General features: G+C 40.9%; 1 protein-coding gene across 3 annotated transcripts in view; it reads left to right on the top strand.

Moving 5' to 3' along the window:
* Nucleotides 1-18110, top strand: part of NELL1 (neural EGFL like 1) — a 293522-nt gene that overhangs the window by 24039 nt on the left and 251373 nt on the right. For all 3 annotated transcript variants that reach the window (XM_048949311.1, XM_048949310.1, XM_048949309.1), the window contains exon 4: nt 15075-15245. In XM_048949311.1, coding sequence (XP_048805268.1) covers nt 15075-15245 — 171 coding nt within the window. The remainder of the gene's footprint in view (nt 1-15074; nt 15246-18110) is intronic.

Below are 18110 nucleotides of genomic sequence, written 5' to 3'. Positions count from 1 at the left end.
TTACTAGCCCCATTTGTTACTTTTTGTTGAGGCAGTCTGTGGAGGAGATGGCAGTGACTTTCTGGCCAAATGATCAGTGATGGCTTTTATCCTGTTCAGCAGCAGATATCCGAACAAGGACAACTAAGAGGAGAACTCTAATTCTTTGTTATTCATCATAATACTTTTCCATCACTTCAGCTTTCATTCTGATCTCTTTCTTTATTCCTGCTTTCATTTTTGGGGCTGTTCTCTCTCTATACTTTATGTTATGTGAAAATCCATCTGTCTCTTCCTTTTTACCTCCTCTCACCCCATCCTTCCTTTTGCCATTACTTTTTATTTCCTCCAAGCTTTTCCAAGTTATTGTAGCTCCCTGAAGTCATGGTTAACAAGATCAGCTTGCCACATTATGGGATTTTTCTTATTTGAGAGAGAGGACGTTGAGGACAGACGTTGACACAGGAACACCTTCACATTTAGGGACACATGCATGTACTCAGCAATCCAAGGTCAAAGCAGACAGGCAGCAATAATTATACAATGCAAGGCACATGGGTTTTTTGATATGGCCTCTACTGAATTTAGCTACTTCTCTATCTTGGTGGTCAGAGACAGCAGCTGGTAGAGAGATGTACTGTGCAGGAGTAATCTTGATTGAATAAAATGTACTGCTGCTGTCCTTGGCCCTGTGGTTATCTCCAGTTTCTGAATTAATATTTGTCTGCTTAAAACAATGTGTAGTTGAAGGACTGGATGCTAACCTCGCTTAAATCTCTGTCCTTCCGTCCAATAAGCCAAAGTAGTTTCAGTTTGCCTAATTCTATATAATAACCAAAACAGAGGTGTCTGGTGGTGTTAGTGGCTGCTGCTACATTCTGCAAGTCAGATGGATTACTGCGACTGTTCGTCTTTTCCAGATGTACTGTGTATCTGTTAAAATAGATTGTTTATTTTCCTAATGTCTTAAGTTGCTACTTGAACCTTGATAAGGATAATGCTTTAAAACCCTCAGATCTGTGATGACAGAAATGAATAATGTGGATGAAAGTGGGGAAAATATTCCGTGACACTGGTGCATGGCTGATGAGTACGGGGGTTAGATTATAATGGGCCAAATACCAGAATGTTCAGCTTGATTCTTGTTGTTGTTGTTGGATGTTATACCAGCTGCTGAGGTTGCTATGTCTTAGCCTGATGTGTGAACCTGAATGTGCCACGGGTCCTTGACGTACCAGTAAGCCCTTGTAAATATTTTTTGCTCCTAACAAGCTTTTGGTAATTAATATGGTTGTGTTCTGTCTCTTATTTGTTAAGCTATTTTCAACTTTCACATGTCTGTGAAAACACACACTACAAAGAGATCAGTAAGAAACAGGGATTTCAGAGTGATTAAGACCTGTGAGAACAACTATTAGGGGTACCTTATTACCTAACCACTATAGTCTTTAACTACGGGTAAGTCAAGAAATCTTCCCTTACATAGAAAATAGGAAATACTGTTTTTATGGCATAGTGGTTTTTGACTTGCCAGCATACCAAAAACTGAGAATTTGAGACTTGAGAACATGCAGGTCAACAATAAAATAATGAAAGCAGCAGCTGTGTTAGTTATTGGTGGATGAGTTTGTATCTGTGTGGGAGAACTTTTGTTGCATGCTTGTTTAGTGGTTGAGAAATAGACTGTATTCTAAGTTACATGCTAAGTTATGTGTGTCAGTGTTACTAGTTGAATAGGCTGTTTTGCATGATGTCACATAGTGGAGATGATCTTTGTAAGGTACAAGTGAAAATTTATGAGGTAGAAACATGTTGAATGAGTGCTTATATGGCCTTTTTCTAGCATGTATTTGCTGGGGTTTATTATTCATGAATGACATGGAACTCTGAAACCAAGATATCTATGGTGTCTTAGAAATATGTAGGTAAATGGATCTTAAATCTTAATGAATAAACAGAAACTGAATACAAAAGGTATTAAGCTAATATGAATACAACATTCCCTGAAGTCAGTTGTTCATGAATGCTGTTTTGTTGCACTAAATGGATATCTCACAGCATTTAGAGATTAGTCATTAATTTGTATCATAATTTGATGTACAGGATTTATACTGCAGAGATGAGAAATGAGTCTTTGTTAATATTTTATCTTGTTGAATCAACTCGATGATAAAGATTCTGTTTTCATGATCCAAATGTATTAATATACAGCTTGGAAAATTGAAAGATGGATTAACACAGATTTAGTCTAATTGAACAGTCTGGTAAGTGCAGACTATGTGCTAGTTATCTGGAATACAGAGGTGGATCTGCAGATTATATTTTTTCTGAAGCTTAGAGGACAAAATATAATGAAGGATGGATGAACATGTAACTTGTGGATGCAGAGATGCAGAAACTATTTTCTTTGTTGGAGAATTACGCTAGCCCCTTCTATCTAGATCTCTGTAGGCTCTTCACAGCCTTTGAGTCTTTCAGCCATGAAGAAGCTTGGAAAAGGCCATCAAGATGCTTGAAAACCCACCCATTATGAATCCTTATTTCAAAAGTGATTTAGCAGAGTTTAACACAGAGTTGTCTGGATCACAGAAGGCCAAAATAGGTAAGAAACAAACAAAGCCCTTTAAAATAAATTAAACGGGAGTCAGCATTGCTTTTTGCTCTTCACTCCTTGAGTTGGATATATATTGATAGCTCCTTCCCAGTACTGGCCAAGATCAGCCTCTGGTGATATCTGCCAAGGGTGCTCAGATACCCAGCTGGATTCTGAAATATTGGCTGCCACCAAAGAAGCTGACTATGATTGTCTGGTCCTGGAGGGCACTATTTACAACTCACAGCTGTAAGGCTATTTTCTCTTGATGTGAAAATCTGGCCCCTAAATTAGCCATAAACATTTCCTACAGTACCTTTGTATTATGACAGTGAGTGGGAAAGGAAAGCATTTATTTTCTTAGCTTATAGTAAGAACATACAAAACATAGGGTTATGTTGCTTGGAAATGATGGTAAGACATGGTGGGTGCAGATCTCTTCTACTGGCCACATCGCTGACTCGCATCATTTTTCTTTGTTTATTTATTGGAATGGCCACTCTTGAATTACTACTAATTTGTAGGTCTGTTTGGTCTAAGGTATCAGAGCATTCAGTGCAGGGAGGAACTTGAAAGGGAAAAAGAGGAAACACAATCTTTATGTTGTGGGGAGGCTCCCCATCCCTGGAGGTGTTCAAGAAAGGTGTAGATGTAGCCTGAGGGATATGGTTAGTGGGCAAGGATGGGTTGACCACTGATCCTAGAGGTCTTTTCCAACCTTTATGATTCTATAATTCTATGGTATGAGGAGGGAGCTGATGGCCAAGCTGTTGTCTTGTCATGATGTGGGAGGTAACAACCTCAACTCCAGTTTTCTCACTTTCCATCAGGTGAAATTCCCTTTGATCTTTTGAAAGTAACCTGTTGGTTATTTACTTGCTCTGTAACAAGCTACCCTCCAAAGAAAGATTTTATTGATAACTATTGGTTTTAGTTTTTATTGACAACAGAGAAATTAGACATAGTAATGCAGAATGAGTGAAAGTGAACTAGTAAACAGAGGAACCGTTACCTAGAAATTACGTATAAGAAATGAAATAAAACCTATTGGCCTCGAGGTCTCATCCTATGCATTTTTCAAAGTCACTGAATCCTGAGCAGTACTTCATCTCTCTTTATGTCCCACCTCCTGTCTTCCCAAGGAAGTTATTGTTGCATTTGCTACTGGTTGCTAAAAAAGCACTAAGGAAAAAACAAACCACAGCTGCTTTGTTGTACTGTTTTCTGTGCGTGCCCTGGGTCTGTTTTCCATGCTTCATGCTTATTAATGCTAACTTTCTATCCGTGTGTTGTCATTCTTACTGAAGAATATTCAGAAGTGGAAGATCCCCCTGTGACAGAACTAGGAAGAGGTGAAATTAACGTTTTTGAGATTGTCTTACAGGAAGCACTAAAAATTTTTTTTTATATAGATTTTTCAAATGCTTTTATTCTTTTAACATTTAGCAGTAACCTACATCTAGGACCTGCCCTTCAGATACTTTGTCATGCTGGGTAGTTGGAAGCTTGCAAGTTAATGGCACTGCTGTGGTAGGTTTGTTGAGTAGAGAACTTGGCTCTTTACTCTGCAGCAGCAAGCTGTATTGGTAGAGATGTTAGGCTGGTAGTGAAAGGTTTTTATAATTAGCGAATCAGTTTTGGATGGGGAGAGGGGACCTGGCTGGAACTCCCTAGTAAGTTGAATATTTCCCCAGGTTACACCACAAACAGCTTCTGAGACTGTTGAGGAGAAGATAGCAAGCTGTACATTCGCATTTAACAATTGGAATATGTTATGGAGATACAGTGTTTGGTACTTAGCAGGTACCAAGCTAATTGAAGCAAGCACTGAGATAATCTCATGAAAAGAAGTCTGTGCGAGTGCCTTTTGGCCTTAGTTACAAACCTGGAGGATTGGATTTAGCCCATGCTACGCTTTAGATGATTCGCAGCAAGATGTGTGTACATGTAGTGGCTTCTGAGATACCCAGTATTTTAAACAAAAGGCAGGAAAACCCCTGCAAATATATCCACTATCCTTTTTCTTTTAGGGTAAAGGTAATGTCTTCATTATTTATGAATAGAATTGCTAAACTGGCAAGCTCTTTAGGGAATGTAAAGATGCAGCCTTACTTCTGTCCCTCTGCACCACGTAGTGTGAAATGAGAGGCATCTAGACACCTTTCCCCCCCTTGACCCTCTGCCTCCTGCATGTCTAAAACCTTTTGGCAAAACATAGAAGTGGAAATAGAGTTATGCTCTTCTAGCTTTTTGATTCAGATATGCAAAAGACGAAAACAAAGCAGAATTGTTATATTCCATATATATCCCTCTGGTTTAAACGTTGTGGAAAAGGAGTTACTGGTTGAGTTACCTTCCGTCTTGTGGCTCCCTGCTGAGAAGCAGCTGTTTTATGTACACTAGGCTGGCTTTAAAGCATGAACATGCTGCTGATAACCAGCTGTTGCAACGCACTGATTGGACCTTGTTGGCAATTGGAGCAGAATGGCTGATAGTTTGAACTCTTTAAAACTGAGTTTGGACAGTGCAGAAATGTTGTGGTCAACCAGGAGCAGAATGTGTAGGTCCCCCAGGAGTCTTCTCCAACATGCTGTGTTACTTTGTTGGCTTGTTTTATGGTTCTCAGATATAGGCAAAGTGCTGAAATGTCTCTCTTTGGACTGAAGTCAACTTTCTGCAAACTGTGCTTTGAATTTTGGTTGCTCGTTAACACTGTAATGCTTCTGGTTAATGAGAAGCTTAGATGCTCACAACTTTTTATTCATAGTTGGTCATTTTCTTGGTTGGACATGAGGTGATGCCTGATGTTTATTTTTACTTCATTTGTTTAGTTTGCACTTCAGTAAAGATGCCTGTGTGCTTTGCCCTAAGTGCTGTCCTATGAGAAGGAAGAGGGGCACAGTGCCTGCCTGAAGGGCTCCCAGCTGAGGGAGGCTGCTGGTGACAGCAGGGAGGAGAGGAGGGCAAGGAGGAAGTGTGCAGGGCAGGCAGAGATGGGGGGGCATCTGGGAGGAGCAGGGAGCAGACACTGGCTGGGCCTTGATGGAGTAGCAAGGGAGACTTTTGCAGGATCTGGCAGAAATGTATGGGATTGGTCATAAGTCAAGAAATAGCCGAAAAACTGCTGGCTTGCAGAGCAAGATCAGAGGGAGAACAGTACACAGGGTGATTTGTTTTCAGATGTCATGCTTTGGCTCTCAGGTGGCAGGTCTCATGGTGTTAAAAGGCCACATTATCGTCTTTCGTTCTGTTAAAATCAGGTATTTTATGGGCCAGTTTTGGGGAATCTGCTGAGCAGCAGTGATGAGTGCAAGGGAAAGTGTGGGACTGGACAGGATTATGCTCTGCAGTGGCTATAGCTGTGCTGAGGGCTCTCTGGTGGCTCCAATGGCTCCTCTTTACCCATGATGATCCCTCAGCTAATGTTGCCTCAAAGTCCTGTGGCTAGCTTCAGAAAAATTGTCAGGACCTTTAGAAAATCCTTTGATAAAAATACTCACAGACTGCAGATGATCCACTGAAACACTGGAGAAAGTAACTCTTGTTTGAGGCACTTTTAGTGATGAGCTCTTTGAGGAGCACTTGAGTAATCCAGAGAGCAACTGTGGATTGCGTTCCTTGCAATAGATACAGCAATTGTATGAGTGCAGGATGATTCAGTTTTGGAGTGGTGGCGATATGTGAATAAATGATTCCTTTTTTTTTTTCCCCCCTTTTTTCAGGTTACATTTCTATCAGATTAGTTCCTCAGATTGAATGGCTTGTTGCAACCAAAAGGCTGTCAGATGCAAAGGATACGGTTGGAATGGGCATACAGCAGAATGAGACTAGCCCTTTCAGGAAAGGTAGTGCTAAGCTGCATTCATCCCTTTCTGGAAGATCAGCACCTGCTTTTTGTAAGGGGATATAATAAAAATTTGTCCCATTAACTGGGCTGGGTAGATTGGCTTCTTGCAGAAGCTTGGTCTGGCAGAAGTCCCAGTTATTGCAGCTGTGTGCATTTTAGAGGAAGCATCTGAAAGGCTGTGTCATCACCTTTCTTCAAATAATGGACTCTCTTCTAGGTTCCCTATGCACAGGGAGGCTGCATGTCTTTTTCTTTTCTTTTTTTTTTTTTTTTTTGACAGGTGGGTAGCATCTACAGTGAAGGCATGTTTAGACATATGAAATGGAAACAGAAAACACATAATAAGCTCAGCCATTACAACACATGACCATGAAAATAAGTAGCTGCTTTGTACCAGCTCTGACTCAAGCTATATTAGCCAGCAGGCAGATGGTACAGTCATGTTTTCTTTTTCCTTATGTGATCAAGGAAGAAAGTAAATTTGTATTTGGATGATCTTTGCCTTGTTGCAGGTACACAAATGCATACTTTGAGCATCATAAGTGCTTTAGAGCCTTGCAGCTTGCATACCCAGTTACCTCATGGAAGATCTGTAGAACAGAAGGTAAATCTTTATCATAGAAAATGTCACTTATGTGTGATTATTGTGTACAGTCAACAAATATACAATTAGCAGAGTGGCATGTTTAGACTGGTATTTTACAGGTCGTGTAACTAGAAGGATTATCACAGTGAGAAGGGATAATAAAAAAATAAATGAAAATGCTCACCTGTGTCCTAGACTTGCAGAAAAACTCCAAAGGGAGCAATCTCCAGACAGAGATCCTTCCTCAGTGGCAGTCAGCACTTAAATGGGGTCTAAAAGAGGTGCAGCCAGGTTCCGCCCCTTCTGGTCACACAGCTGAATTGTCTTCATCAGTGCTCCCAGGGCTGACCCGGTGCTTGCCTCAGGTGGTCAATCAGAGGTTCAGGCCATGACTCAACAGTTCCCATACAATTGCTAAGTGTTTCAAGGTTGGCTGATACAGGCTTAGATAGGCACTGTCCTTGGAGTCATCAGAACAGAAAAAAGAAAGATGTTAATTTCCTAGGTTTTGTTCCTTTTATTTGAAGTGAAAGGTGTTTGAAGGGATTATGCATGGGTAGCCAACAGCACACTGAAATTTGTTTGTATAGGAGTAATACATTAGAGTTGTAGATTATCAGGGAGTGAAACGTTTTGGATTCATCTTTTGCATTTGCTTTGGTAGAAAGTTAATCTGATTTTTTTTTTTTTCAGCAAGATACGTTCAGTGTTACAGATGATCCTTCTTCTATTCACTGAACCTTTTGTGCAACCAGATGTCAGTCTGATTTTGTTCAGAGCCTTTGATATCAGTACGTAATCTCTGCAACAGCAGTAAGTCTTTAATGCCACATAAGTGAAGATTTGCTGTATATGGTTTTGTTGTGCAGCCTCTCAATCTGTCCATATTTAAACTAGCTGCAAAAGGTAGCTCTGTGTGGTTTGTAAGTATGTTCGTGTGGCAGAGAGCTGGATCTGCACATTTGAGTGTGTAAGAGCATTTCTTCAAAATCTAGTGCCTGACAGTGTTTCAGAACTTGGGATCTTTATCCTGTCACTTTCTCATAACTAGGGATACAAGAATAGCACCCGTGGAAGCAGCTGAGACATTTAACTTGACAGTTGTAACTTATTCTAGTTTTGCATCCTTGCAGAACTCTGGTAACAACTGCAAGGTGAGTGTTTACTTTGTTTTGAAGTTGGGTGCCTCTCTTGTTTCAGAGGTGTCCCTTTTGTTCCATATGGTTTCATTGACTGTGGTGATGGTTATGGGTGCAGACCTACTAACTCAGCTGCAGAATTTAGCATAGTGTTCCCAATGTATTCTCACTGCCTGACTTACTTTCCATTCAGAGAGCATTGGAACATGGTCTCAGTTTCTTTTCTGCTGTTGTCCAGGCTGAACCGGTTGGCAGAACCAGAATAACAATGTGCTCAGTCAACAGGGAGGAACAGCATTAGGCCGAAAGCGTAATGATCTGTGATTTGTCACAGAATCTGTGCAGATTGAAAGTCCTGCAGTCGGCATGGTAATGGACTTGGGTGCCTTGGCTGTTGTTTCTGAAGTTTTTTCATTAACATCCTTAAATGTTCTTATATTCTTCTTGGCATGATGCTGTTGAATGAAAAGTCTGCATCTGTAAACATGTGCAAAGGGACAAAGTGGTGAAGAAGTTTTCTGATTTTCTAGTTAATAACATCCAGTGGTCATAGAACTTTCCTTGAATTAGTTTTGCTATTTAAAAACAAAAACAACAAGTGCCTCGACCAAGCAGTCAACTGTCCAGAATCTTCTGCCCAACGACCTCACTGAACAAGTCTGATTCTTACTATGGCAATTATTTTTTCACTAGTTGAGAGATCTGGTGTTGCAGTGTTTCTGCAGCTTGTGCTTGGTGAACAGTGATTGTAGTCTTGAACTTGTTTGATTTTTGTGACCTTAACCCATACAAAGTTGAGCAGATGCATGAGTGTTTTGACTAGATGGCAGCCCTAAGTTTGTACATGTTCAAAGGGACGCTATCTGTGCCTGCTGCCTTGTCCTGGGACATCTGTTCAGTAGCTCTACAAACATCTGCTGTAAGTGCTGATGCTGCTTGTTGAAAGAGGCTGTGGGACTTTGGCACTTGATCCGGGATCTGAAGTTGTACAGTCAAAATGGTTACTTTGCTTCATTTATGTTTGGATGTGATAAAGAGGATGATTTCTTGAATGAAGTGCAAAATGTAGATATGCCTTAGTTTTTAGAGGTCTTATCAAAGCCCTTAATCAGGGCTGTCCTTACCAGGTGGTGCCCTGTCTTCACTATGCAGTGTTTTAGTGTCTCATAATAGGTGTTAGCATCATCAAGATGAGAACAGAAAGTACTGTACACTCACTGAAGATGTTCATAAGAACATTTATCCTAGAGCTGCTCCAGAGGTTGTGGCTCGTGTACTTACAGTATGCTTTCAGGAACCTGAACCTTTTTCTTCCTATCTGGAAGTGAAATGAACTGTCAGATATGCAGGTAAATCTTTGCTGTGATGTGATAAAAATGAGACAAAAAGGAGTAAACATCAGTAAACTGGTCATTATCCTCTCATAACTGTACCCTTATGGGAGGTAGATATGGGTTGCAAAAGTTGTCAAAAACAGTTGTAAAGCATCTTATGTTGATTGTGGAATATTATAATCCATCTGTAAAGCACATTCCATGACCTTAAAATCACCCAACTTCTTTGTGCAGAGAAAAAAAATCTAAATTTAGAAACACTTTTTTTTTTGCTTTTCTCTCTTTTATAAATTGAGATTTGAATGAGAGGGACTGCTGTCACATGTATAAAAAAAAAACAAACCAAAAACATTTGAATTCTGTATCTGGGTAAAAGAAGTCAGTGGTAGCTTGTATGCTTAGCAAATATGGAAATTCTAGCAGTGGAATATTCAACCGAGGTCATATAATGCTTTGTATTTATGTTCTGTGAACATCGTGCTTTCTTAATACACGTGTTCTGAGAACTTAATCTGTCAAAATGATCTTGTCTGTTTTAAAAGAAAAAAAACAAACAATGCCACTCGTTGGGAAATAAAACAAGAAAGCATCACTTTGTGCTAACAAGTTGACAAATAGGTGTCTCTGACATGTCTGGGAAAAAGTGATGAGGAGGGCAGCAGGGGGCTAACTGTAGCAATGAGCTGACAAATGTATCTGAGACCCATTCCAGTCAGACTTCGTGCAGCTGTTATGCAGCAGCAGAGTTGGTTGTAATACTCAGCAATCTCCCTTGGGCTACTGATATGGATCTCATGACAAGATTGAAAGTTCACACTTGCTGTTGATGCATTTATTGGGGCAGTATGAGTGTGCAAGGCTGGCTCATTTTCACCAGGTGCTGTAATACTTTAAGGAACCTTGACTTGTTCTGTTCCTGTGTTTTCTCCTCTTCCTTAAAATGTTGGGAAGAATGTATAAAAAGATGTGTGTTGGACCAGTTGATTTTCTTTCCTCTTGCATGGAAGCTTCTGTTAATTTACTCCCCTTGTTTACCTGTAAATATACAGTAGATGAAAACTTGTGCAATGGCATGTGAACTCTAAGGTGAGTTGCTTTTGAAGAAGCTTTCCTCTAGAGTCTAGTTGGAGTAGGAAAGAAAAGATGTCTGCAAGTTGCTTTCTTGGTAGCAAATGAACTGCATTCTGGTTGAGAGGAGCCAACTGTGCATTCTGAGCAGTGAACATAGCTCTGTCTATGTGCTTATTGAGACAAGATCTCTCAATTGTGCATCTTGGAAAAACTTAAAAATCCATGCAGATGTGATGGTTTAAACTGCTGTGCTGTATTTCAGTTCCAGAGATATGAGCTGGGCTTAACCAGTTGGGCTTAACCCAACCATTTTCCACTGTTGGGTTTCTGTTGACTGCTGTTTGCTGATGTTTGAGTGTAACGGCTTCTGACTTGCACTTGTTGAAGGGTGGTGAAAAGTAGGTGCAGAATTTGGCTGCTGTCATCCTCTTTTCCAGTAACAGAAGAGGTAAAATGTCCTGTGGACAGTCCTGTGGCACTTGGCAGTGCAGCAGGTATACATATATAGTTAGCATTGTCTATTGCAGTAAGTTTTAACAAATCACTTCTGCTTTTTATAAAATAAGTCAGGGAACAGACGACCAGCTGTTTTTAGTTCAGAAGTAACAGTTGAAGCTAAAGCTTATCAGATGGAAGCTGTGTTGCTTTGCAATTCCCCACGCTGTTCAAATAATATGGCATAGATGTAAGTGCGATATCTGACTGCCATTCCTGGAGCTGGAATGTTGCATTTTTCAATACCAAACAAAACACTGTGTAATAAGTGATTAGCTCCATAGCTACATGGTGTTGTGAAGATTGACTGCAGGAAGTGATGTGCTTCCCACAGCAGTAGCTTGTCCTACAATCATGTGTGGCTTAGGCTGGAACGGGCCTTGAAAATCATTCAGCTCCAACCCCTCTGCTATGAATAGGGCTGCCAACCTCTAAATCAGGCTTCCCAGGCCCCGTTCAACTTGACCTTGAGTGCTTGCAGGGATGGGCTTCTACAGTTTCTTCAGACAGCCTGTTCTGTTCTCTCACCATCTTCTGAGTAAAGAATTTCTTCCTGAAATCTAAATTTCCCCTCTTTTAGTTCAAAGCCTTTCCCCTTGTCCTATCACTATCAAACTGTGGAAAAGGTCCCTCTCCTGCTTGTAAGTTCCTTTGTAAGTACTGAAATGAGTACTGCAACGAGGGCTCCCCAGAGCCTTGTCTTCTGCAAGCTAAGCAAGTCCAACTTTCCTCAACCCTTCTTCATAGGAGAGGTACACCAGCACTTTGATCATCTTTGTGACCCTCCTCTGGACCAATTCCAGCAGCTTTACATCCTTCCTGTAAGCTTTACATCCTTCCTGGACACAATATTGCAGATGAGGCCTTGCAAGGGCAGTAGAGGGGGACAGTCGCCTTTCTCCTTGCTGCCACCCCTCTTCTGATGCAGCCTGGGATGCAGTTGGCCTTGCTCTCAGGCTCTTCTATGATCAACCATGTAAATATATTTATATAAATACTTTGTGCTTGAGAAAGATGCGTTACTCTCCTTTCCTTGGTATTTTTTTTTGACATATTTTTCTTCCTTTCTGCTCCTTATCTGAACAAGAGTGAAAGTTTCTTTAATGACTTCCTATTGAGCTTTGACAAAAGATGGCAATTATGAAACCTTCCAGTTCACTGATGGTACTTGCTCTAGTACTTTCCAATGTCTTCTGTATGTTGACTGTTTTTACCAATAATTAAAATAATAAAAACTTCCTCCCCAGATTTCTTATGAGAGTTAAGGTATTTAAAGGGGATGGTGATGGTAGTTAATCAAGATTCTGCTCTTCTGTTTGAGAAGCCCTGTTCCTTTGCCCTCCTCCGGGTTTTATATGTATAAAACCAGGCAGTTCCTTCACAACACCAGCCCTTCTTATTTTTTTCCTCTCTGTACTGTGTCTTTTATTCATACGTATTTCTGCTTTCATTTAATTTTCGTTTTGCCTCTATCTGCTTTGCCCTTGTTTATTTGTTTCAGGTGACCTGATAATGTGTGTGTTCTATGTGGAAGAAATTTTATCTGTCTGAACTGCAAGGCATTGTCAGTATGAAGGAGGGATGGAGTTGATTTTTGTCAAGCATTGTCTTGCTGTTCCCCTTCTCAATCTATTGTGATCTGCTGCCTGTCTCTGTCTCTTGTTTTATCTTATAACATAAAATGTGGAAAATTGAGTTTTTTGGGAGGAACTTGGTTCTGAGTTGCCTCTGCTTCACTGGTAAGAATAATTCATAGAATCATAGAATCACCAAGGTTGGAAAAGACCTAAAAGATCACCCAGTCCAACCGTTCACATATTCCCAATAGCTCCTACTAAACCATGTCCCTCAACACAACATCCAGTCTTTCCTTGAACACCCCCAGGCTCGGTGATTCCACCACCTCCCTTGGCAGTCCATTCCAGTGCCTGACCACCCTTTCAGAAAAGTAATACTTCCTCATGTCCAGCCTGAATCTCCCCTGCCGTAGCTTGAAGCCATTCCCTCTGGTCCTATCACTGATGACACGAGAGAAGAGGCCGACCCCCAGCTCACTACAACCTCCCTTCAGGAAGTTACAGAGAGCAATGAGGTCTCCCCTGAGCTCCTCTTCTCCAGGCTGAACAACCCCAGCTCCTTCAGCCTCTCCTCATAAGCCCTGTGTTCAAGACCCCTCACCAGCTTTGTTGCCCTCCTTTGAACACGTTCCAGGGCCTCAATATCTTTCTTGCAGTGAAGGGCCCAAAACTGAACACAGTACTCGAGGTGCGGCCTCACGAGTGCTGAATATAGGGGAACAATCACCTCTCTGCTCCTGCTTGCAACGCTGTTTCTGATGCAAGCCAGGATTCCATTGGCCTTCTTGGCCACCTGGGCACACTGTCGGCTCATGTTCAGCCGAGCATCAATCAATACCCCCAGGTCCATTTCCTCTACGCAGTCCTCCAGCCACACCGCCCCAGGCCTGTAGCGTCGCCTGGGGTTGTTGTGGCCAAAGTGCAGGACCCGGCATTTGGCCTTGTTGAAACTCATCCCATTGGCTCCAGCCCAGCTCTCCAGCCTGTCCAGATCCCTCTGTAGGGCCTCGCTACCCCCAGGCAGATCCACACTTCCAGCCAATTTGGTGTCATCTGCGACTTTACTGAGGATGCACTCGATGCCCTCATCCAGGTCATCAATAAAGATATTGAAGAGGACAGGCCCCAGCACCGACCCCTGGGGAACACCACTCGTGACTGGATTTGACTCCATTCACCACCACTCTCTGTGCCCGGCCCTCCAGCCAGCTCTTCTTCTCAATTCTTACATACACCTTGTCCATACTTGTCCACACCAGCTGATGAGGTCTGTGCACAGTCGAGCTAGGTAAAAGGCTTGAGTGAAAATGAAAATTAGTAGCTATGTATTTATTCTTTTATCTTGGATTTTTCGTTTTGCTTTATGGAAACAAACTTTATTATTGTCTGGTTGGTTGTTTTGTTCTGTTTTAATACTCCAAATCAGCATCCATCTTTCAGCTGCAGTGTTGACATTGGTATTGCCCAGTTGGGAGAATGTGACGTTGCAGAGACAGGCTGGCATAAGGACTAGCTATAAAACCTAACATCTGTTCTTAAATGGAGTTTTTACTTTAAAAAGAGGCCTGTGTCACCATTCTATAAGCAGGCCATCATTTTACAAGAGAAAGAGAGTAACGATTTCATGTGCTGTAAATACTCCATGTGATCTGAGGTCTAAGACGGGGTTTAATAACTTATGCTGCCAATGCGTTGCCAGTGGTAAGGGCTAAATTCACCCTAGAAGATGATCTGGCTCTTCCTGCCAGCGTGACGTCAATTAGTAGCTTTACTTGGTTAACAAGGCAGCACTGCCCAAAGACTATTCTCTTGTGACAACTCTGTGAAAGCTTTGATTGCTTATGCCAGATGTTGAGACACATAATCTAGCCAGGAGGCTTTGTTCCCTTGTAAAGCTGAACAGTTACAGCTGTAAAAATAAAACTGAGAAAATGAATAAAGCATAATTGCATGTAGGGGAGTCCTGAAAGTAAACAATTTTTAAACTAGATTTGCAAATAGTGAATACAAATTCAGTGATTACCTGGAGCTTTCTTATCTTAATGGCTTATTGTTTGTTTGTTGGTGATGATGCACATGGTCCTTTATTTTGGCATTGCCTACGAAACGTGCATTTATAGAAAATATCCTGGTGGGTAGAATAAGGATCATTTTCTTGTTCTAAAGCCTATTCTATGGATAACAAGAGGATTCAGTTTCTAGGACAATCAAATGGTTTTGAACATGAGCTGTTTTTGTGTCAGTGGCATTGCTATTTTTCTAACGTGCTGAATGTGTACTACTTGCCTCTCTACCTCTTTTTAGAAAAGGAACGATTTATGCTGAGTAACATCCTCAAATGGTGACCTTCCATGTTGTGTTTGCTTAAGGAATTCTGTGAGTTAAGAAGAAAGTGACGGAAGCAATGAATAGACCAAAAACGAAACTGATTCTTCTTCATGTTTTAAATGCAGCTATTTTGAACTGGAGAGCAGTGGCTTACGGGATGAGATTAGATATCACTACAGGTTTAATGGGAAGTCAAGAACAGAGGTGTTCCCATACCGCCTGGCAGATGGACAGTGGCACAGGATTGCAGTGTCTCTTAGTGCATCCCATCTTCTGCTCCATGTGGACTGCAACAGGTAAGAAAATACACTGTTTTATTTCTTTAAAAATGCTGTCTGCTTACTGCCCAAGAATAACATTGCAAAAGGCGTTTAAAGAAAGCCCTTAATTTTGAAAGCACAGCAAACTGCAATAAAATAAGAAAAGGAAAACAAAGCATTAAGCTGAAACAATACGTTGTTAATTATGAACTAATATGGAAGTGGTTGATTGCTGACTGGGGAGTATTAAATGCACTTCTGTAGTTTAGACACTTGCTGATGTTATGTTTGACTGCGATTGCATTGAAGTGTGATAGCTGAGTGTGCAGTCTGTTCTGTTGTGAACCGCTTCACTCAGTGTACCTGGAAACCTGAACTGAGAGATGTGTCAGAGGCTTTTTAATTTCCTTTCATATAAGCAATGTATGTTTTATTTTGATTTCCACCCACTGCTTCACTTGGGAACTTCTGAGATATGTGAAAGCTCCTTTTTGCATGCACAGAACTGGATGCTGTTTATTTTCTGAGGAGTGTTCTGTCCGTCATTTCACTTGTTTGCTGTAGAAGTTGTGAAGGCTGCAGTAAGGCAGATTGCCGGGATTTCAAGGAATAAAAAAGCCACAAACCTAGAATCTCTCTGCCGCAGAATCTCATCCGCTGGGGTATGACCTCACGTGTTGAAGACCGGCCATTGCTAACTTAGTGATCGATGAGGAAACGAAAAAAACCTCAAAATTGGGACCTTTGAAGTAGTCTTTAGGAATGAGGAAAACAAACTGTTACTTTCAGTCAGTGCTATTCTAGTGCTGGAATAAGTATCGAAATGTTTTTTGCCTTCAGTGAGAAGATCTGTCCAGCACGTGGGTTTTGAAATTGTGACTTGAATGGACAAAGTGACAGCTGATATTTGTTTCTAAAGTCCTTGTTCCATTTGGGTGGACAGAAAAAAGTTATGGGACTATTGTGGGAGTAAGGGCTCACTGGAACATCTGGAAAAGCTTTACTATTCACTTAAGTAACTGTAAGGCACTGATTTAGAAGAAAGCTGCAACCCTTTTTTGCAACTGCATTAATTATTGACAGTAAAAACTTCATCTCAAACAAGCTTGCTTATTAAATCCTTTTGTTTGGATCCTAAAAGCAATTATGTGCTTTTAAAGCAGTTTTAATTTCATTTAGGCATGAAATGATTGTCTTCATTTCAGTCTTTTGATTTACTTATCTAACATTTATTTGTTCATCTGTTATTATTTCTTGGCTTACCGCAGCGTACTTTTGTTTCTTGGCATAATGGGTTTTGGGACAGATTACTCATCATGTCCAATGTCCTTTTTTTTTTATGAATAGCAAGTGGTGTTCTGGAAGACCATCATATATTTTTTTTTTTATTGCTGTCTGCCTTCTTGAATACTACATGGAAGGAAGACAATGCAAAAAGCCTGTCTTGTACGGAATTGTATCCATGGACATGAGAGCTGCATAGAATCGTGGTTGATTTTCTTTACAGTAATAGACAGCAGTAGGTAAATAAGATTGTGGAATAAGGTATGGTGTTACATGAGGAGATAAATGTGTATAGATATCTCTGCTAGGTAGCCTTAAGCAGGCCTCATGCATTTATGAGTGTCCTCTAGGCTACTCCCAGCACAGATCCTTACCTAAATGCTGTTTAGCTACGCGTTTGTGCTTGTTTATAACAACTCCTGAGTAACGTGATGGGAATAGTTTTTGAAAGCTTGACTTGAGGGCAGATAATAGTAGAAGTTTAAATTAAACAAGAGGGGGGTTTCTGACTCAGCTGTGATGTCTCAGCTCAGTTAATTAGAGACCTTTGTGCATGTTGGTGTTGTAGTTCGCTTTATATTTTAACCTCCTGCATCTTTGGTCTCACAGAATAAATCCACATCTTTTTCATCTTCGCACCAGCATTTCTGGCTGATACTACAGTAAGGTCAGAAGATATGAAAATGGTCTGCTTGGCCTATAGAAGGGCAAGTCAGTGAGGGGTAATTCTGAGCTCTACCAAAACCCTGAAGCTTTCTTAATATTAGAGTCAGGAAAGCTGGAGCTTAATGTGTGTACAGAGTCCAGTGTTAAAGACTGTAGACTTCATGCGTAAATGTCACCATTTTAGGCTGCGGTGGTTTCATTGGCTCTTGGCAAAGTTCAGGATACCTAATGAGAATTGATGCTTTGGCAGACTTAATTGAAAGTCACAGGGAAGGAAAATACAATTGCATCACCTGTCCCACATCCTGCAGAGATGCACTCTTTATTATGGAATTCGCCATAACAAGAAGTTAGGTTGAAGATTATCTGTCTAGAGGAAGAGTTCTGTGCTGTGTTTGTTTCTGCTCCCTGTCTCTTGTTTATTTTTTAAGAGAAAGAAAAAAATGAAGAAAATTCACCGCTTGGATTACTACAGAATTTCTTCAAGGAAGTTGCAACTTTATAGACTTTCAAATGTGTGTAAATTTGCATAGGAGCATTACTCCTTTTTGGCAACTGGAACACTGTAGACCGTACTTGAAGAGTGATATGAGAATGTGATGCTTTTAAACTTAGCCTGTACGTGAGATTGCTTTGAGAAACTATTTGCATTGGGAGAAATATCCAGACTCCCAAAACTTTTGCTACAGGATTTGCTTTGATACTGGAACGTAGCCTCTGGCCTCTAAAAGCTGCAGATAATAAGAAAGCATTGGGCGATAAACTTTTGAGTTGTAAACAGATAGTTAGATCTACTTGTGGTTTTTCACTGCCTTACCACCCACCTCAATCTGATTTGTTAAATGTCTTTGCCATTTGGTACTTGATTGCCTTTTGGCTTCAACTCAAAGCTGACTTCTGTTTCTTCAGACCTGGCAGGGTTAGGGAAAGCTACCTGAAGCCTTCAGTGCC

The sequence above is a fragment of the Lagopus muta genome, chromosome 6 (assembly GCF_023343835.1).
Source record: "Lagopus muta isolate bLagMut1 chromosome 6, bLagMut1 primary, whole genome shotgun sequence".
Classification (NCBI taxonomy): Eukaryota; Metazoa; Chordata; class Aves; order Galliformes; family Phasianidae; genus Lagopus; species Lagopus muta.
The sequence above is the reverse complement of the archived record's forward strand: the minus strand, read 5'-3'. Positions and strand labels throughout refer to the sequence as shown.